This window comes from Lipophrys pholis (genome assembly GCF_963383615.2).
Source record: "Lipophrys pholis genome assembly, chromosome: 1".
NCBI lineage: Eukaryota > Metazoa > Chordata > Actinopteri > Blenniiformes > Blenniidae > Lipophrys > Lipophrys pholis.
This window is the reverse complement of record NC_137635.1, coordinates 48,338,361-48,359,352: the sequence shown is the minus strand read 5'-3', so window position 1 is coordinate 48,359,352 and position 20,992 is coordinate 48,338,361. Positions and strand designations below refer to the sequence as shown.

At 41.6% G+C, this 20,992-nt stretch overlaps 2 protein-coding genes across 8 annotated transcripts in view; one reads left to right on the top strand and one right to left on the bottom strand.

Moving 5' to 3' along the window:
• Positions 1-430: 430 nt before the first annotated feature.
• LOC308113691 (epidermal growth factor receptor substrate 15-like 1) lies at positions 431-19,751 on the top strand. 7 transcript variants are annotated; one of them, XM_080470114.1, is made up of 24 exons: positions 431-491; positions 1,747-1,788; positions 1,902-1,991; positions 2,081-2,128; positions 2,216-2,311; positions 2,467-2,532; positions 2,612-2,737; positions 2,845-2,904; positions 3,025-3,291; positions 6,219-6,376; positions 7,562-7,721; positions 7,958-8,020; positions 9,236-9,321; positions 9,725-9,797; positions 9,916-10,077; positions 10,611-10,808; positions 11,534-11,698; positions 11,905-12,013; positions 12,349-12,488; positions 12,815-12,875; positions 15,210-15,280; positions 15,528-15,591; positions 16,818-16,927; positions 18,123-19,751. In XM_080470114.1, the coding sequence occupies exons 1-24, from the start codon at positions 465-467 to the stop codon at positions 18,267-18,269; spliced, it is 2,589 nt and encodes an 862-aa protein (XP_080326240.1). In that variant the 5' UTR covers positions 431-464; the 3' UTR covers positions 18,270-19,751. The 7 variants fall into 7 exon arrangements, with proteins under 7 accessions (XP_080326240.1, XP_080326239.1, XP_080326241.1 ...); XM_080470113.1 differs by having other exon boundaries at positions 7,955-8,020; XM_080470115.1 differs by lacking the exon at positions 7,958-8,020.
• Positions 19,752-20,855: 1,104 nt separating this feature from the next.
• Positions 20,856-20,992, bottom strand: part of klf2b (Kruppel like factor 2b) — a 2,420-nt gene continuing 2,283 nt past the window's right edge. Inside the window, exon 3 of the mRNA XM_080470189.1 lies at positions 20,856-20,992. This exon is cut by the window's right edge and continues 722 nt beyond it. The gene's annotated coding sequence lies outside the window, so the exon portion shown is untranslated.

Genomic DNA, 20,992 nt, shown 5'->3' with positions numbered 1-20,992 from the left:
ATTTTAGAGGATTTTCATTTGCCGACGGCCTACATGTCCAGATTATTAAACAATATTTATCCTTGGGCCATCACATCATTAAATGACCATTTGCCAGGATATTAGTGTTTTAATCTCTACTTGATGCAATCCTGTTCATAATTCCCTTATAAATTGTCTTATGTGTTATTGTGCATCCTTTTCCATTTTCTATTTATATATTTAAATCGTATGTACAATTAATTTTTCTACTTTTTTATATTGATGCACAAAGAGAGCAGCTCCTGTAATTTCATTATGTGAGACATATGATGGCAATACAGCTATTCTATTCTATTCTATTCTATTCTATTCATTAAAGGCAGACGCATAATGACTGACAGCTGGAGGCCGCGCCCACCGGAACTCCCCCCCCCCCCTCTGTCGCCGCTCGTGTCCGCTCGCTGCTTTCCGGGCGTGTGCGCGCACTCGCTACACCAGGAAATATGGCGGCGCTCATGACGCTCAGTCAGGTAACAACTTACAACCGTCCGAGAAAAGTCTCCGTTTTTTATTACGGGTCGTATTCCGGCGACGCTGACAGTCGCCCTCGCGGGCTCGTCAATCCGCGGCGTGATAAAATGCGGTGAATGTAGGTCAGGGGAGCGCGTGAACGAGCTTTCGCTGTCCACAAAGTTGCCATGGTTAGCTAGGTTAAGCAAGGATGGCGAAGTTTCCCTATATTTTTCTTGATTTTTCCAAACTCCCTTTCGCGAGGGAAGCTTAAAAATGTGACTCTGTTGGTTTTAAAATGTTACTGACTCGAAGCTCGGACGAGGAAACTATAAGTTAATGTGACATTACGATCAAGGCTGGGTATGTGCTTGTTGTGGATCTACTGTATGCATGATACCCAGTTTACACGAGTTTCTGTTTAATCTTTTTTTTTTATTTTTTTGTTTATTTTATTCACCTTTATTTTTTACCAGGTAGGTCAATTTAGAATGTGTTTCTTTACAGTGACGACCTGGCCAAGAGGCACACACACACAAAAAAAAAAAAACATAGACTCGAATATTCATAAGCATACAATAAAGCAGTGTCACACGGTCTTATAATTAAGAAAGCAGTGATTATAGTGATGTATATTAAGAAACAAATTGAGCAAAAAGAATGCGCAGTGATCCTTCATTATTGGCTGTATTTTATTTGTGGAATAAATGTAGAAAGTTTTCAGGTTTGGTGCGGAGGATTTGAGTCATTTTGCTGCAGAAAACTGAAATGAGGAGCAACCCAAAGGAGGTAGAAGCTTTGAGTATGACTCATCAGTATGATGATTCTACTAGAACGTAGACTTAGATGTGTGTTGTGAGTATTGAGAAGGAACTGTCGATATAAGAGACGCTTTCCACAACAAGAGTTTAGTGAATGAAATTGAATTTGAAATGTGGATGGAGTGCGTGAAGAGAATGCCAGTTTATCAGAGCTCCGGTCACAAAGCGAATAGCAGCCAGCATGGTGAATAACATCCAGCTTGCGAAGGAGAGTTTTTGAGGCAGATCTGTAGATTACATTGCCATAATCTAAGATTGGGAGAAGTGTCATTTTAACCAGAAGTTGTTTGACGGAATATAGAAAACAAAGAAAAGCAGTACGGCATCTGACTTTTGTGAGTTGTATATTTATGGGGGTTTACTCTCAAGCCAGATACTTGGATCTCAATCTCTTGAGTGATTCCAGAAGAAATTTAAATTCACTGGTGTAACATTTATCTCTTGTCTTCTTTAGCTATCGAGCGGAAACCCGGTCTATGAAAACTATTACAGGCAGGTGAGTTATAATTTGGACTCCGTCTCTCTGTTTTTCTGCCTGCATGAAAAATAAACCTTCAAATAACAGGCTGGGGAAAAACAAACAGTAATTTATAGATTGTTTGTTTGTAGCTCGATCCAGCAAACACGGGAAAAATCTCGGCTGGCGATGCAGCTCAGTTCCTTAAGAAGTCAGGTCTGTCTGACAGTACACTGCGAAAGGTGAGTTAGAAACACACCTGCATGTAAACATAAAGCATATTCTCATTCAGTGCCATCTAAAGTGTTTTGTGTCCTCCTTTTCTTTTTAGGTTTGGGATTTGGCGGATTCGGAAAGAAAAGGCTACTTGGATAAACGGGTAAGTGATTTAGTCTTTCCCGTCAATGACGGTGCTGACGTTTGCAGAAAACGTGGGATTTCACCCTGCTCGCTTCCTCTTTTGCAGGGTTTCTTCATAGCTATGAGACTGGTGGCCTCAGCACAGGGTGGGAATGACATCAGCCTGAACAACCTCAACCAGAACTTAGCAGCGCCCAAATTTGTAAGTTTCATATGGCATCACATGATACTTGTGGATTTTTCTTAAGAAACTGGTAGACATTTTTAGTGTCGCCTCTCAAGCAACACATTCATTTCCTCATCCGTTTGTTTGTACCTCATTGACACCTTGATTTATTTATTTTTCTTTCTCAACAGAGAGATACAAGCAGCCCATTATTAACCGTTTCAACGCCATCACCTGACTCACGATGGGCAATAAGAGTGAGCAGATGCTATTTCCAAGAGTTCTCTTAGATATCAGGAGAACACATTAACATGTTTTCATCTTTTTCATCCACAGCCTGATGAGAAAGGAAAGTTCGAGGGAATTTTTGAGAGTCTGTCTCCTGTTAATGGCCTTCTCCCCGGTGAAAAAGTCAGGCCGGTTTTGATAAACTCCAAGCTACCTCTGGATATGTTAGGAAAGGTGATGTATGGCGTTAGGGTTTTGTGACGCTTAAAAAAAAAAAACTCAACTGTGCCATTTCAAATCCACAAGCCTACATGTTTATCTTCTACTTAATGCGTCTATAGATTTGGGACCTAAGTGATGTGGACAAAGATGGATACTTGGACAAAGACGAATTCACAGTGGTAAGCAGAGACTTTATGTTTACTTAAAAATGTTACTGACAATCCAGAGGAGTCCTGGTATGCTATTATTATAATTTGTTTTAACTATATCAAACTATTATCTGATTTCTTGCCTTCTAGGCCATGCATCTTGTCTATCGCGCCATGGAGAAGGAGCCTGTCCCCGCCAGCCTACCCGCTTCCCTCATCCCCCCTTCCAAAAGGAAAAAGTCTGCGGTTGGTCTTCCAGGTGCCGTGGCCGTTCTCCCTACTTTGTCCGGTCTTACGCCCGGCTCAAGTCCCCTCAAAGAGACCCTCCGAAGCACTCCTCCTCTGAGCAGCACCACTCCTCTCATCGCCAGTGCTGTCAACCTTTCTCCACAACACTCCTTTAAATCCACCTCACAGGTATGATCTTCACACTGCATTTCTCTCTAACTATTGGTTGTTATGGCATCAGGATCTGTGCATAGGGGATGACCTGTCCTTTGTGGGGCTTCTTGACATTGAACTATCAGTATTCTGCTTTGATTTGCTTATCTATATTACACCAGGGAATAAATTCTCCATGTCCAAACTTTGAGGGCATTTTGTATGTTATTTGAATACTGAGGAAAATTTTCTAAAACTCTAATTAGAATAGGAATGCGTTTAACAAACGATTCTGTCAAAAGTTGTTGAATTACAACATGAGTTTATTACCACTTTAATGAAAAATCCTTTTTGTTTTCAAATGTACTCAGAGGGATGAAAAATACTGCGTGGTATTTCTTCTCTTTTGTGAAGTTTAATTCATCTGATTTGAATTGATTTTTTTAAAGCATGCAGGCCTGACATGTGGCTGTGAATGTGGGGGTCATAATTCAGAATATCCTTCCTGTGTCATGTTGGTTAACCTGCCTATAAAATGATATAACATATTTGGGTTGTTTCTTTTTGTTGATAGAATTATGATAAATATAATTAGTAATTTGGTAAGTATGTAACCCCCCCCCCAAAATAATTTTCTGATTCAACATAAAAACTGATTCTGTCCGAAGTAATCGTGAAGAGTTGTATTGGTCTAGTTATATGTCTTTCTGACATTGACTGAAGCAAAAAGCATCAAACTACAGTGAAAACATCAATGAGTCTTCTTTCCACTGCAGCAGTTTCAGCTGCACACAATTACCGCCTGGGTTATTTACCCATCAAACTTTGTGGAAGCCTGGATAAGCATCTGTATTGAATTACTGATATTCAAGGTTATTGATGTACTACGGCTTGTTTTGAGGCTTCCAGCAGATTCCATGAGCCACTGGAAGAAGGTATTTTGGCTTAATAGGATCAAAGTTGAGCGTTTTGGCCATCACAGTAAACACCAAATATTCAAATACAGACACAAAATGTTCATCCCCACCACAAAGCATGGAGGTGACAGCATAATGCTTTCAAGATGCATCACTAATCATCAATGGCTTGCTTTTCCAGCTAAATATGGAAAATCTCATAAAAAGTGATTGAGCCTGCCATTCTTACTTGGAAGATTTCTTACTGGGAAGACAATTAGCCAAAGAATAGAGAGAAACTGAACACAGATGTTATTTAGATTAAGGGTTTCGATGTCATTTTAGTGGCTCACTCCACTAAAACTAGTTTTGAAGTGAAATCAGATGATAAGAGTACATGTGAAGAAGTGGTTTAATTGCAGTGTTTGGACAGATTAATGTGAACAGTGCTCGATGAGATGACTATAAATGTCAAGGGCTTTTTGTTTTTTAATGCTGTCAGAATTTTAAAATTTTTTAGATGAAAAGAAAAACAGTTGACTGAAATCAAATCAAACTTTTTCGCTATCAAGTATTTCTCCCTGAAATTATAGTGTGATAACAAAATATATAGAGAATGACAACTCCAGCTGTTTAGTGTTGTGAAGATGTTCACATTTAACTGTTTTTTTTTGTTTTTTTTTTGAAAACCAATAATACTGAACGGAAGGAGACGAAAGTTTATCCAAATCTCTCTTATATACTACTTTATCAAACTCGGGGTCGTGGTGCGCCGGAGTCCATCCAATCCGACTATGAAAGCAGATTAAACCCTGCAGGTCACCTGTCCACCGAAGGGCAAACACACAGAGACAGGCAGTCATACATATTCACATACATGCCTACGAGCAATTTGGAGACACTAATCCACCTAACATGTTTTCTGGATTGTGGGATGAAACCCTGGTTCATGTCCAGGCACAACGCATTTAAACGCTACACAGTTTACATGTTGGAGTCCCTCCAATCTTAATCTGTGGATATCCGCTCTGTGGAACAAGGTCCTTCACATTGTGTACTTATATTTCAATTATTTACCATCACTTTGTGATAAATGCAATTTTAGAATGAGATCATAGATTAGTTTCTGCCAAATTAGCAATGATTTTGTTTAAAAAGCAAAACAAGGAAAATATGCGAATGATGACTAATTTTTCAAACCCCGAGCTCGTCAACAAGAATTTCCTGGATTAAAGTCTGGAAAGTTCTTCCCGTGCTCCTCCCTAAGTGAGTTTCGAAAGGGGCGAGTCTCTGGAGACTTTCATGTCATAACTTTCTGTTGCTCACGGGTGGACTCGTTTTACCACATTGTTCTGAGTGTTGTGCCGAGGCCGCCGTGTTGCTCTCTATGGGGCTGTAGCTGCAGGGACTTTTTTTCACCCGTGACTCTTGGAAAAACAGGTTCCTCTGTGAGGGAAGAGAAACGGTGCTGCTGACACGCTTGCACCTTATTCACCTGACATGACTGACGGGGTGCGCTTTTTCTTTCATAAATTGACTTTTCCTTTCGTTGTAAATGATTTATTCAGCGTCTCTAAGGTTAAATTGTCTGTTCCTTTCCCCTCGACAAATACTCCAAATTCTTGATTGAAGAATTCAAAATATCAAAATGTAGAGAATTTGCCCTGATATACTATTCTTCAGATTTCATGATGCCTTCAGTGCCAAAGACACCAAAGCAGCCCCATAACATGATGGTACCGCCGCCGTTACACCAGTGAGTTTTTATTAAAAAGCTTGGCTTAATCCAGGTTGTGATGAGTATGAGTATTATATTTGGTATCTTTTCTCAGTTTTCATCTCTCATACTTGCTGAAGGTTGCGTGTTCTCTCACATTTCATATTTGAGGCTACTTATTCATTCTAAATTTACCAAAAGTGTTGTCGAAGATGTGCGAGTGGATCTATTATATCATGGTATAAATTTTTGTAAACCAAAGGCATTTGTTGACTTACATGTGAGTTTGTAGCAGATTCTGTGTCTGTGTTCATCCTCTGCAATCCTAAAATGAGGAATATTCCCTCTAGCCTGCAGTGAACTGGGCGGTCCCGGTGGCTGACAGAGAGCGATACGACGAAATCTTCAAGAAAACCGACGGCGACAACGACGGCCTCGTCACAGGCGGCGAGGTCATCGAGATCTTCATGCAGTCCACTCTCACCCAGACGATGCTCGCACAGATATGGTGAGAGCACAATTTGTCCCCAATTCCCCTTCATACAGATACATAATTACAAGAGAGCTCAATGCACAGCAACTGAAGAAAAATAGAACTACATTAGGACATTCATAAAGCAGGCTGACAACACATGTACAGTGTTTAAAAAAAAAAAAGAAAAGACAATTCTATTAAATAAATTAAAGTAAACAGTGCTGTACATGCTTCCGATCACTAGAATGGTTGATATACAGTATTTGTGTCTCACCAGTATTTCTGTTCTTTCACAGCACATTTTGTAAGAGTTCAGATATTTCTACATTTTTGTCTATTTAGTTGCAGTGAGTAAATCTCACAACTCTACCAACTCTTATATTGAATCAATAAAAAATGTCTCTTTCCATCAACAGTTGCACACTACTACTGTACACATGATGATGCTCTTTAGCACCATCTAGTGAACACTTCTGACTTCTACCTAAAGAGGGGATGAAACCGGATTCCTCATCCGGGATTAAGCCCTAAATCAGACTAATTTGACTTTATCTTGTTGATATTCAGTGTCTTGAAGCTTCAAAGACTCTAAAATATTGTGATTCTGAAATAAAAACAACAGCCTGTGCCTAGAAATTTATTTTAAACTCATTTCAAATCGGTTTTATTGGAATGTTTTGACTTAAAACAGTATCCAAACATCCGGTCAGCATATAATTAATATGATCAAAATAACACTGACTGAAGCATAACCAAAGGTACCATTAATGTAAGTGATTACATGTTACACTATATATGTCATCATGTGAGCTACACCACTACTGTAGGATTATATTTATTTTTCTTGATTTGTTTTCCAATACCAAAAGTGAAGAGGATGCAATTAGTTTTTTTTCTGAAACACAATAATATATATTTCTAAGAGGTGGTTTTTATAGCCACTTGTATTGATGTGATCTGATCTGCTTCTAAAGTACTTTCATATAGCGTATTTAAATTGTTGTTGTGATTAAAATTAAAACTTTATTCATACAGCGGTTTTGTAAACATTGTTAAAATGTGTATAACAATCATGACACATCAAAGTATGTTTGGTTTAATATAAAAATCACAGTCTGATTTAGGGCCTCTAACTTTCAAAGGTATGCTCTTGGTTGTTCTGTGAACTTGGTTTTGTTTACATGATCCTGGGTGAAAACACTCCCCTCTCTCTAACAGGGGACTCGCTGACACCAGACAGACGGGAAAGCTGTCCCGGGAGCAGTTTTCCGTGGCCATGTATCTAATTCAGCAGAAGGTCACTAACGGCATCGATCCTCCCTCCACCCTTCCTCCAGAATTGATCCCTCCATCAGAAAGGACAGCAGCGTCGGGCCTTGTGAGTCCTGAATATTTCCCAACCGCAGCTCCTAACTCATCTTGCAATATCCTCATTAATTGAAATTCTTCCAGAATATTTCTTGCAACCTTAAGATTGTGTTTTCTTGCTATAAAATGCAGTTTATGTGGTGAATTCTGCTTTCTTGCTTTTTCTTCTTTTTTTTAATTTTTTTCTGCCAAACTGTTTTTCTTTCTTTTGCTTGTTTGAGCTTTTCTCTATATTCCGTCTAGCAGAGCTATGCAGGACTCATGTCCTCTGTGAGACCAGAACTTGCGGCACTAGCTAATATGCGCAGAGTGAGTAGTGGTGATTTTTGTCACAAGGTGGCGCCGTTGCTCTTTTCTTCCTCACTGTCTCAGTTTGAAAAGGTTGAATAAGGAACATGCACTTCTAACAAGAGTGTGTCTGTCTCTGTGTGTGTGTGTGTTGGTGTGTGTGTGCATGTGTGTGTGCGTGCAACATACTCATCATCAATGGCCAGTCACAGCCGATAATCTTCATTATGTTTACTTAAACCTGTATGTCATCCTTTCTAATCCAGCAGTTGTCATCTGTTCATTTTAGATTAGTAGAAATATTTCTCAAGTGATTAAAAAAAGAAAAGAAAAAAAAAACCCTAGAAGGCAGATTTGTATCAGACCAGTGGTATAAAACCTGAGCTGAAGGGGCACAGGAGATCAAGAAGGGGAGGCCCGAGGCTTTGCCTGCTCTGAGGATGTCAAAATAATATTTGCGCACGTCAAACACAGCCATAATAAACGTCCCATTGCTTTTATTTCGAAAGCTCCTGCGTTGGTGTGATGGTGGGAAGAAGCGAGTCCACCAGCGTCTGGCTTCACTCAGAGAATCAGAGATCAGAGTGGGGGTCCACAACCTTCTATAGGGGTCATCTGGATGGACTCTTTAAGTTAAAAAAAAGAAGTAAAGGCTGTTAGCCACTTGACTAGACAAGCAAATCTCATTTAAAAAAAAAAAAAGGATATCAAAACTATTGAGTTTCTGCAGTCATGAGAAAGTTGAGTGTATCATCGGTATGATGCTGCTCGAAGTATTTACACATGGAAAGCTGATAATCCCACGAGACTTCCTGATCTGCTGTAGGCCTGTCAAAAAGTGAACCATGAGCCAAACGTTCCTGTACTGTTGGATTCTTTTGTCTTGTCTTTGTGCATTTCTTGTCATTCATGTAGCGTCTGGCCGCCGTGCTCCTTCCCCTTGCTGTGCGAGATGTTTTTGTTTCCTTCCTGCGACTTTTGTTTTGTCAGACACAGCAGCGGGGAGCACCCCTCTCTCTCTCTGTAACACTCACATCCCCTCTGTGTCTCCTTCATGTCTCAGTTTGTCTTTTAGACCCGTGTCTTTTCGTGCAACCTTTCTGAATCCCCTGTTGATGACACTCCTTTCTCCATCCGTCCACATCTCATAACCCCGCCTGCATCCATCATTCTGTCCTACCCAGCTTGTCTCGCCTGTACTCACTCACTCGTCCCCCTCTATGTCTCTGGCCTCAGGACAGTACCAGCTCCACGGGGTCGGTGGAACTGACGGGCATCAAAGAGCTGGATGACCTCAGCCAGGAAATAGCTCAGTTGCAGAGGTGAGCCTTTACTCCCCGAGTAGCAGGAGGACGGCTTTGTTTCCCTTCCTCTAAGAAAAATGAAAAGGAGGCTACAGCAAAGTGATGTTGAGGATCAAACGTTTTTTAGGATATTCCAAAACTTGCAGAAAAGCAGCTGTCACTCTGATTCTCACTGTTCAGAAACTTGCAAACAAACTGCGGCGAATCCGGCTAAATTGAATCAAATAGTGCATTTGAACATTGCTTTTGACGTTATTTGGACTACTAGATAAATATGTTTACCTCTTCAGGACGCTTTGATGTAGTTTTTACCAAATGAGGTAAATGCAAATGATGAATTGTACAATATTTCCATTTTCAATGCGCAATAAGTGATTATTTCCCTGCTTTTTTTCCTCTCGTCCATGTTGTTCACCTTTAGAGAGAAATTCATCCTTGAGCAGGAGATAAAGGAAAAGGAAGACACCATCAGACAAAAGAACAGTGATGTTCTGGTAGGGCTGAGCAAAATTCATTCATTTTAAAAAAATCAAACACCAAATGACACAAGTGGGACATGAACTATGAATATACACTTATATGTGTGTGTGTTTGTGTTTGGTGCCTCCTCAGGACATGCAGAATGACTTGGACAGGGAGAGCAGCAGTCTGCAGGACCTGGAGTCACAGAAGCAGGACGCCCAGGAACGTTTGGAGGAGATGGACCAGCAGCGCGCGAAGCTCGAGGGAATGCTGAACGACGTGAAGCAGAAGTGCCAAGAAGAGTCCCAGATGGTGAGAGAACAAAATGAGGAGTAGCTTCGTCTATAATCTACTATCATTGTTTTAGTGACTTAAAGATCTCCTATTATCCAACTTTTCAACACTTTGCACATGGGTCCAAAAACGTATTCAGAGTCTATTGAGAAGAGGAGGAAGTTCGTCCTCTCGTGATGCCATTTGCCAGAGCAGAGCTGCCTAATTGTGGGCGGGTCAAAGGGAGGGGCCTACCTTGACTGGGATTGGCTAAACCCCCGATGACACCGTATAGGGTTTGATTTCTGATTCGCTCGTTGGAGCAACACACTTTTTAAAAACCGCAACAAGCCAGGGAGATGACAGACTTTCTTAACTTCTGGGGCGTCATTCCAGGTATAGGGACAATTATTACTGTTGGAAAACCACTAGAAAGTGTATTTTGCATAATATGACTTCAAAAGTAAGTGTGGTGACATCTTCCTGTGAACAAACTTCAGAGTATTGCGGCTCTAAATGAGCAATCCTGCTCCAACAAACATATGTTGTCTTTTTTTTCTTCTTCTTTTCAGATTTCGTCGCTTCAGAGCCAGATCCGCTCTCAGGAGACCGACCTCCGCAGCCAGGAAGATGACCTGAGCCGCACCAAGGCCGACCTGAGTCGGCTGCAGGAGGAGGAGGCCCAGCTCGAGCAGAGCTTGCTCACGGGTCGCGTCCAGCTGGACAGCATCATTAAATCCCTCAAAACCACCCAGGAGGAGATCAACCAGGTGAGTGCAGAAAGAGAACACAGGTCACACGAGGATGTCTCGTCAGGATCTCTGAGCAGCTCAACGAGGATTGTGTAGCTTCACTATAAGGTGGAGAAGATTGAAATCAAGTGAAATGAAGCTGTGGAGATCACATTATATGGACATAGTTTTTTTTTAGTTTTTTCCAAATAAATTGCAATACATGTTTTCACTTGTCCCATTAGTTTTAGTTATTTTACAACATACAACAGAAACAGCCTTCTGTTTAAACACTGCAGCTCACTTTTATCATTTATTTCCAAGTAAATCAGGGAAACGTTCCTTTAACTCACTAATTACTGTATTGAAGCAACTCTCAAAGCATTTCATGTGAATCAAAACGCAGCAAAATCAAAACATTTATCAATAAGAAAATGTTTTTATTTTTAATTGATTGCTTAGCTTAGAACTGCTTCTCATATGATTTTGATAGCAAACAGAAAGAAAGCTCTTTTGTCTCATTGGTTATTTACCAAAATCTATAAAGGAATTCAATTTATTCAGGTAAATATCAGGTGCAGAATTCAGTTTTGAGTTCTTCACCTGACAACTGGAGTTTATTTTGACGGATAGCAGGTATAAATCTGAGTGGGGAATTTCCCAACCCTAAAAAAACAACTGGCAGAAAATAATAAATCATGTCTGGTCGCATGTTTTATTGGATGAGATAATACTTTACAATAAACGGTCTTGCTTGTCTCCAGGCTCGCAGTAAGCTGTCTCTGATCCAGGACAGTCAAAAAGAGATGAGCAAAACCATCGAGCAGTACAACAGCGCTCTGAGTGACATCAACGGGGGGAATTTCAGCACCCTGCCAGACTTAAGTGAGGGCTTCGCTCACAAGGAGAACGGAGGATTCAGAAGTGCGGTGAGGACATGATGAATGGATCTCAATCTTAATCCATCCAGCTTTTCCACCAACTGATCAACAAAAACCCAGAAACATCTTTCACCAATCTTGGTTTATGATGTTTCAATAACCACTGAACCGTCATATTAAAGCTCCTATTGACTTGTCTGTCTGTGGCTGAATGTATCCATGCATTGATAGTTTTTTTATATGTAATTCACCAGGATGACTCTTTTAAATCGAAGTTAGCCATGTTTAACAACAACAGCGTAAAGGAGGCTCCGGCAGACCCCTTCAAGACAGAAGACCCCTTCAAATCAGATCTTTTCCAAGGTTTGTTTCCCTTGTTTCATATATCACCACAAATTGGTCAAATCTTCCCCTTAAGTGTGGGAAAGCCGGGTTTGGATCCCAGTTGCGGTGGGGAAGGCATTTGACGTATAAACTGGCCAAATCTACGGTGCCAGTTACAATACTTGTTGCGGCCACCTCTGCGAAAGGAGCGGCTGAATAGGCTGTCATTATCTTTCTGTTATATTTGTGTTAACGCTGTGAGAACTCGAGCTATGCGCCGCTCAATCAGCCGATGCTTTTCTCCTGGTGTTTAATGAGTCGAAGCAGGTACTTCTCGTCTGATGGTGTAGCTGTCGGTCTCGTTCTCTTTGCAGATCCATTTGGAGGAGACCCTTTCAAAGAAAGCGATCCCTTCAAAGGCACCTCACCAGAAGACTTCTTTAAGAAGACTGACAAGTCAGACTTGTTTGGATCCGCAGACCCCTTTGGGAGAAAGCCCACGCCGCCAGTCAAGGTATCAAACCATTGTTTTGTCAGCACTGCGCTGATGCTTGTTTGGAGTGCTAATCATGCTACTTTTGTGACTGCGAGTGAGCCGAAGCACTGTCATTAAAATGAATTTCTCTATTCAGTGCTAAATGACTTATTGTTGCTGGTGCAGATAGAAACGAGCTCTTACATGTCTTCATGGTTTCTATATAGCCGGCTAAGCAAACCAAAGACAGATTTCTTGTGGTTCTTGCTGACGTGGCCACCGTATGCGTGTGTCTTTATTCAAATTGCCCCCTCACGCGACTTTTTTGTGCTTCTCTTTCCCCCCCCTCCTTTTCTTTCCCTCAGCCCAGTGCCTTCAGCAGCAGTGACCCTTTCTCATCCAACAGCACAAAACGGAAAGATTCAGGTATGTTTCTGCAGACAAGGATCGTGACACGTCAACAGATGCAAAGTCACAGGAATATACTGAGACGGCACATAAAGAGCAGCGAACTGCATGCTTTTGGTTTGTGTGCATTTGCAGGTGGTCAATTCCGGATAAAAACATGATTAACAACGAGATGAGTATTTAAATGAGGGTTTTGCATGTGTTTCAATATGTGTCCGACACATAAAGAATGGCTAAAGAGCTGAGTGCCCACAAAATGACTTTTTTATAACATAGAGCCAGAAGCTCTGGTGGAGCAAGTAAACAAACATACAGCAGTCACTGCAGAAAGAAGAGCTGACGTTAGTGGGTAAAAACGGCAACAATTGCATAAGGAATGAAGAAAAGATGGCAAGACTTAAGAAGAACAACATAAAAGACAATATAATGAAACTAGCAGGGAAAATCCACTCGCCACAATAACAGTAACCATCTCTGTTATTTTCTCTAAAGCATCTTAAATACAGACGCAATCATGAACAATGCTTTTTCTTTCAGGGGTTTCAGATCACTTTACAATTGGTAAATTATTAGTATAGACTCCTCACAATATTAGCAAAGTTTGGAAGCAATGCCCAGTATTTAGTGAGAAAAAAAACAAACAAATAAACAATTAATAGTTTGCATGATTTTTTTATTTTTTATTATTTTACTTGCACAAAACACTTTTTGTAGATCAGCTCTGTAGTTTTCTCGAAAGAAAACCAGGCCTGCAGTGACATTTGATCTGTTTTAGGTTTTGGTCTCATGATTGTATATCATTTTTAAAAAGACCATCTTTCTTCACTTTGCACTTTTCCGACAAATGCAGTGTACCACAACATGATTTACATGATAAAAGCAAACAGTCGTCTCCCACAAGACCTGCAGGAACACCCATTTGAAATTTTTAGGAACAAAAAGTGAGGAAAGGCTTTCTCACATCTGCATTGACGAAACACGAGAGCCAGTATGAGACATTAAAAGTAAAAAAACAAAAACAAACAAATAGCAGTTAAAATAAATAAATGTGAAGTTAAATGTAAAAAAAACTCCAGCATAAGATGTAATATAACATTTCCAAAGAGTTTTTTAGGCTTTTTGGTGTTTTTTTTTTAAACATCTTATGGTGATTTTGCTGGGTTGACTGTAGCAGCGCTTCCTTCTGAGGTCACCACAATCTGGACAGTCGATGGCTCAGCAGCGGGATTCGAACCAACAAACTTTTTCCGTTAGAAGCCCGTTTCCGTTTCCTCTCGGTGTCCGATCTTCTCTGCTTCATTCGGCGATGATACATCGTGCCACGTCACTTTGAATAAAAGTACAAACACACAGTCATCTCGGGGCTCACACCCTCAGAAGGTGACTCCATGTGAGACGTGATGTGAGAGAAGCTCTCAGTTCTGAAACCTTCCTGAAAGAAGCTCTCTTGACTTCTCCAGGTGACGTGTGAGATTTAGCTTTTATTTTGAGGGGCATCAGGGGCAAACAATTTTTACTCGCTGCGGCTTCACTTTTTCCTGTGGTGTCGAGCTATTTTTAGGCAAGTACCTACGCATTTAACTACTAGCCAACTAAAAATACCCCCCCCCCCCCCTTCACCCTGGAAAAACAGGAGGCCTGCAGGAGCCAAGCATAACAGAAACTCTGTGACTGCGGGTCCTTCTCCACTAGAATACACCGCCACTCCTTCAAACCGTTCACTCCGGCCTCTGTCCCGTCTTTATATTTGCTGCTATTGAACTGCCGAGCCTCACTCGGGGCGGAAGTTGATCTAAGTTAGTGGCCGATGCTCTGCCGCGCTACGCATGCTTAAAAAGAACACAGAGGCAACTGTCGACCTGAGCCGGGTTACTGTGCGTGAAGGAAAACACGGCGCACTCGCACATGAATGGAGTCTTTTTGTGGCGGCACACTCACAACAAACATATTCTATTACAATGTTTTGTTTTTGCACTGTAACCATCTGCGCGCTGGCTGTTTTTTTTCATTAAGCGGCATGCCACCGGGCTTAAAAAACAGCCCGGGCACAGTTCTGGTTAACAGTACGCCAACTGACGGCTTTAATTAGTCCATCAGATGCATACGTCACGTTTAACAAAACCTCCGCTTTACAGGTCTTTGCGAAATGTCACGGAAAATAAAACAGTCATGACACATTCCCTGTTCTGAAAATAGCATGCAGGCCTTTTTTTTTTTTTTTCTCTCAGAACAAGCAAGATGCAGAGATGTCTTTGAATGTGTGGTTTGGGCCTGAACATCATTATAGTTTCTGGCTCTTTCCGAAAGCGTATTCTAACGTTCCTAATGCAATTCAATGTCCTCTTGTTGCAGATTTGTTTGGGAAAGTGGACCCCTTCGGAGGCAAGGGGGGTGGATTCGCTGACTTCAGTCAGATGTCAAAGGTAAGCCCCGGAGACTCCTGAACGTTATGAATCAGCTGCACCACAAAGCACAATTTTCCACATAAACCATTGAGAGCTGTGTAGTTAATTTCACTTGCATCATGAGAGACTTTGTATTTTTCTTGCTATCAATCACATGCAAGGAAAACGTCTCTCTTGTGGGTCCAGAAGCTTTATATCCCGGCTGACATTCATGCCTGGGTCATCGTTCTGCCTGATAGCTAAGAGGCTTTCTGTTCTTCCCCAGAAGTCGGACAATCCTGTGCTCCCATCAAAGAAAAATGTGCCTAACCGGCCTGCGCCACCCTACGGTAACTTTTTACTTTCTATGCGTTTCGTTTGAACGTGACTGTGCTTGCAACTTGACATTAATTGCTCGTAAATGGCATGTAAACGCTGGTTCAAAGCGGCTGACATCAATGCTCATCAGTGCGTCAGTGTTGTCATCACAAGTTTTAAACACTTCATACAACTTAGTAACATGACACTCAGAGGTAATTACAGCTAAAAGTCTATTTCATGCTTTAATGGTGTGTGTGGGGGGGGAGGGGAAAAAAATAACTTCCCCATTGAGCTGTGAGAATATAGAGAAAGTAGTTTCTTCATTTGATGTTGCAAACAGATAAACAGAGGCACAACAGACCCTGCTGGTCTTATTAGCGATGGGTGCGTGGAGAAGTTCGACCTGTCGGTGTGATGAGACCGACAACTGTTTCTTTCTTTTCCTTTTCTTCACATGTAGCCCTGTTTGTGCTCTGGGTTTTTTTGTGCATGTAGTATGTGAAGTCACACGTTTCCCAAGGCCCATGCCCAGCACATGCCCTTCCGCTGTGACCTTGCGCTCAGCCTTTTAGCAGAAGCCACAGCCTGAGAAAGTTGGTCTTCCCCTTTGCTATACCACACAGAATGGGTAGAGATGAGTGGCCGCAGTCGGTTGGCGTTCTCGTTCTAGAGATGTGCCTCGCTCGCGATGGGGAAGTGAGAAGTTTTGGGTTGGTCTGAGTATCTGCTTCACAAGGTTGCACAACTTAATACCTTTCCATATTGTGGGGGGGGGTTGCAGTTTAGATTTTTTTTTGCTTTTTGTATTAGTGTGTTGCATTGACCACTTTTTTTGCTAAAAAGGTAAATGACAGTCTTTCCAGGTTAGAAAGGAGCCTCTGCTGCATTGACATGAATATCTATTATACCGTCATGAGAGGAAATGCATATAAAGCTTACCGTCAAGGGCGGGTCATTATCTTCACGATTACATCTTACAACAACAACAAAAAGCAACCCTGTGAATGTTTAGGCTTCAATGCATCACTGCGCTTTACTCAAAAAATGTGGTTAACACCTTTTTTGAGCCAATATTGCTTTCCACCGCCTGACTGCTCTGCGCACATCAGCTTTACAGCTGTCGGCTTCCTGTAAATATTTCAAGACATACTACTTCACGTCGGCCTTTTTGTAAAGTGTGAACTCATTTTCCCATCGGACTCCCTGCTGTCAGCGTCCTCACTTTGATTGATTGTATTCAAATGTCATCCAATAGGTACGCACGGTGTGAGTGCAGCAGAGCCGCCCCAGAGTGTTTGCTCCACAGACTCGTTTGTTTCGAAAGCATCCCGAGACTGCCCTGTGGGTTTTGCAGATTTTGGATCTGTAAGTGTAGCGTGCTTACAGCCTTCTGTCGGGGTCGAGTAGCTTCTGTGTGCATGAGCTGCTGATCTCGCTGGCGGGCTTGACGGCTCCGAGGTGCCGGCTCTCAGATAACTCTCTCAGACGGCAGCATCATCATCGAGCACCCGCCGGACCGTCCAGTCTCGTTTTTTTTTTTTTGTAGACTAACAACCGTCCGAGTTCGAGAAACAACACGTGTGCATGTCTGACGTCCACAGTGTCCGTGTCGCTCTAGTCGTAGTCGCCTCCGTCGGGGGTTTGCATGCGTGCTGTCATTTCTGGCTTCAGCTTTTGACAGGAAGTGGGGATTTACAAGCATTTAGTAAGTCAGCGAGCTTGCCTGGTCAGGTAGCACTCCAGGAGCATTTTTTTTTTTTTTTTTTTTTTTTTTCCCAAACCTTCCAAGTGTAAGCTCAGGGCTTATTCGCTGTCAGAGCATGATGTGCCTCCAAGCAGGACACAACAGAGTAAATCTGCCTCCTTTGTCTCCCGTCTTCCGCTTCTCTGCCACCTCGCCGAGGCCGAGGCTGAGCGTGCTCTCGAGTGGAGAGACGATGCATGGCCGCTTTCATGTGTTTGGTTTGTAGAGTTTGACATGACATGAATTTATGTTTGTCCCTCATGCTCGTACGAGTGTTGTGAAAGGGATTTGTGGTTTTCTTCTGTGCCGAGCTCTTGTGTTGTAATCTTTGTTTTTCCTGCCAGGACCAGAACACGTCGAGGTAAGACTGTACGAGGGTGTGGTGGTCAGTCCTCTGCATGTGGAAAAGCCCGTTCACACTGTGTAATCCCAATACTGTGATTTATGAGCATGGTTATTTTCCTTTTAAAGATCCCTGAACGACATCGATTCAAGCAATGTGGGGAAACACATGACCAATAATTTATACTACCGGAGTTGCAATGTGTATCATAATTATACTTTTTTTTTTTCCCAAGGTTCTACTCTTGCCTTCTTAACTTTTTTGTGATGATATTTGTATATTCAATTTCTATTCCCACTTCACTACTCCACATTAGATCACTTCACCAGTTTAATTCTGCATTTTTAATGCAAAACACTTGATTTTACATCCGCTTTTTGCCCAGTGATTGGACCCAGTGTTGTCTTTCCTGTGACTGTTTTGGGTTTTTTTTTTCGGTCCACATCTAATGTGTGTGCGTGTCTCCGCTCCAGTTTGGAAATGAGACTCAGCAGCTGGAGTGGGCCAAGCGGGAGAGCGAGCGCGAGGAGCAGGAGAGGCTGAGGAGGCTGCGGCTCCAGGAGCAGCAGGACCTTGAGCTGGCCATCGCTCTCAGCCGGGCCGACATGCCCAACGCCTGAGCCGGGCGCATCACTCCCCCCCCCACAGCCTTCCGTCCTCTACCTTCGTCCGCCTGCAGCGACCGCACCGGCCCGACACCACTAGTAGCCCCCCCCCCCCCCCCCCCCCACGTTACCATTTGTGTAAGACAGCAGCGACTCTAGAGCTCCGACTGGACCCTGTGGCACACGACTTCACATTTAGCAACCGGTCAAGGTTGATTGCTCCCAAACTACGCGGCAACTATAATCAAGGACAATACGGAGCCACTTAATTTGAGCCTGCGCTTCACCCTGCAAGAACATGGTGATTCAGCGCAGCCCAAGCCAGCAGGGTTTACTTTACTGCAACCTTTATCCAGCTACTTGTTATCTAATCAAACCTGCCTTATCCTAACGCATGATTGTTGGAGTTGGAAAACTTTTAAGAATGTTTTACAGTTTTAATTTATAAACACAAGCAGTGAGTCGGTAGCGTATGGAGTAAAATGCACTGCAAAACTTTTATATACAGTCTTCAATTACTCCCGAAAATTCTAAATGAAAGTCCCAACTGCTTAGGCTAACTACTGTGTTGGCGTAAGATTGAGTTTGTATCATAATAAATGTGTCTGTGTTTTTTTTTTAAACAAACACGCGCTGTAGATATTTCTAGATGATGTTTTTACGTACAAGATTTAGAGTCTGGTGGAGTCTGTCCTTAGAAACAAACCTGTCATAAAGGACTGGAGCGTAGTGATCAGATCATCAATAGCATGATTTAGATTCTTATCTCAAAATGTAACAAGTGCTTTTGGACATTTATGCCTTATTATCTGCCGTTTATGCCATTTGCTGTGCATGGGTCGAGGGAATATCGGAAAATAGTCAAAGCCCGACGTTGCTCGCGATAATCATTCAGGTCTTCCTCCCTCCCGAGCTGAAGTTGTGTCCTCCCAGGGTGCAGTTTACCACCCTCTGATGTCAGCAGCTTGTGTTTGGTTCATGATTGGTAGCCTTCTCATAACACCCACTTGGACTCCTGCACAAGTGAAGCCTCTAAAAATGGAGAAAAACATGTAAACCTACATTTACACTGGTGCTGTTACACTCTGCTTACCCCTCTCTTACTCTACCAGTAGTGCACAGCTACGTGTGCTTCCAGCTTTTTGCTTTTCTCTTCACTTCCATCAAGTATTGGATCTCTTTTCTAATTCTCCTTTTCTTATACTCCTGTGGACTTGTGTCTGATGATCCAGTAGGAGGACATTTCTTCACAAGCCTTAAAATATTGCATTTATGTAATTATTCAACACTAATCAGGTTTATTTGGCACATATGATATGAACTCTATTTTCCAGAGCTTACTGGACAATGTGCAGAATGACAAGCTACTTATTTATCAAAATATCAATACTGTAACATGTTATACTGCACAGTATGTATGTGTACGTCTAATAAAATGGTGAGTTTTGTGCTCTCAAAGCTAACAAGTTAAATAAAATGTTGGTTTTTTTTTAACATTCCTGGAAGGAGGTCATTCTCATGTCTTTAATGTTATGAACAAAACGGAAAGAAGTGGATCAGTGTTTTTGTTTGATTGCAGAATAGAAACAGTGCTCGAGGCCTTTCTGTGTGGAGTTTGCATGTTCTCCCTGTGCATGAGCTGCAGTTTCATCCCAGTGTCTTGGATTAAGCAGGTATACAATATGTAAGATTAAAAAAAAAAAAAACATGAATATAGTGTTGTTATGCTAGAAAAAGGAATTTGTTTTGCTATTTCACTGCTTTTTTTTGCGTGGGAATATCTTGTAACAAAGTGACTTCTCGATGGATTGCTTTTTTCAACTGTTGCTGTTCTGCATCGATATTGGAACAAAAAAAAAAAGTGAAATGAGAGTGATATATTTGCATCTATCAGGAAAGATATTTTTGACCTGGTGTACACTTCCTTTAAAAAAAAAAAATCTCTTGTTTATTAACACTTTCAAAGTTTGATGGAAAAAAAAAGAAGAAAATACTAAAATTAAGTTTTCTCAAGTTAAATGTAAAAAAACATATATGTATGTATTTTCAGAAATGCCATCTGGCTTTGATACGTGTGCTCAATGCAGCCTTTGATGCGGGAGAAACAAATACTGACTGACACCATGCAGGCATAATATGCACGGACTTGGCTACTTTGAAACTGTAGTGCACAGTGACTCTGTGTAATTGTAGTATTAAGGCCCTTTGATGTCCTACTATAATTTCTACCCATCAGAAATGGAGTCTAAGGGCTCCCTGATGAGGGTTTGCTGTGCCCCTCTGTCCAGACGTCTCCTGGCTCACTCTGTAATTATGGAAATGGAGTGTTTGTATTTATAGGCTAAGCCCACAAGTGGCTGCCCTCCTCTGTCTTGCAGCTGCAAAACATCACAGTGGAAATCAAGTGTTTCAGAATCTGAGGATAAAACTTTAGGGATTCAGAACATATTTAGTGGAATTGATCTGCTGCCGTTTTTTTTTTTTGTTGAATCAGTTCAGAAACCTCTGACTGGGTGGATGTGGTCAATTAAACCGAATGTGTGAACAATAGGAACCCAAAATGACTAAGCACATGAAAATAATGACTTCCCACTGCCAGTATTGAGTTCAAATCTTTTTAATATTTACAATAAATACACATTTTACAGTATAAAATCCATGTACTTATTTATATAAATTTAAGTAAAAAATAATGCACAGGACATCAAGCCCTGATAGTGTACAGAGGGGCTGGATCC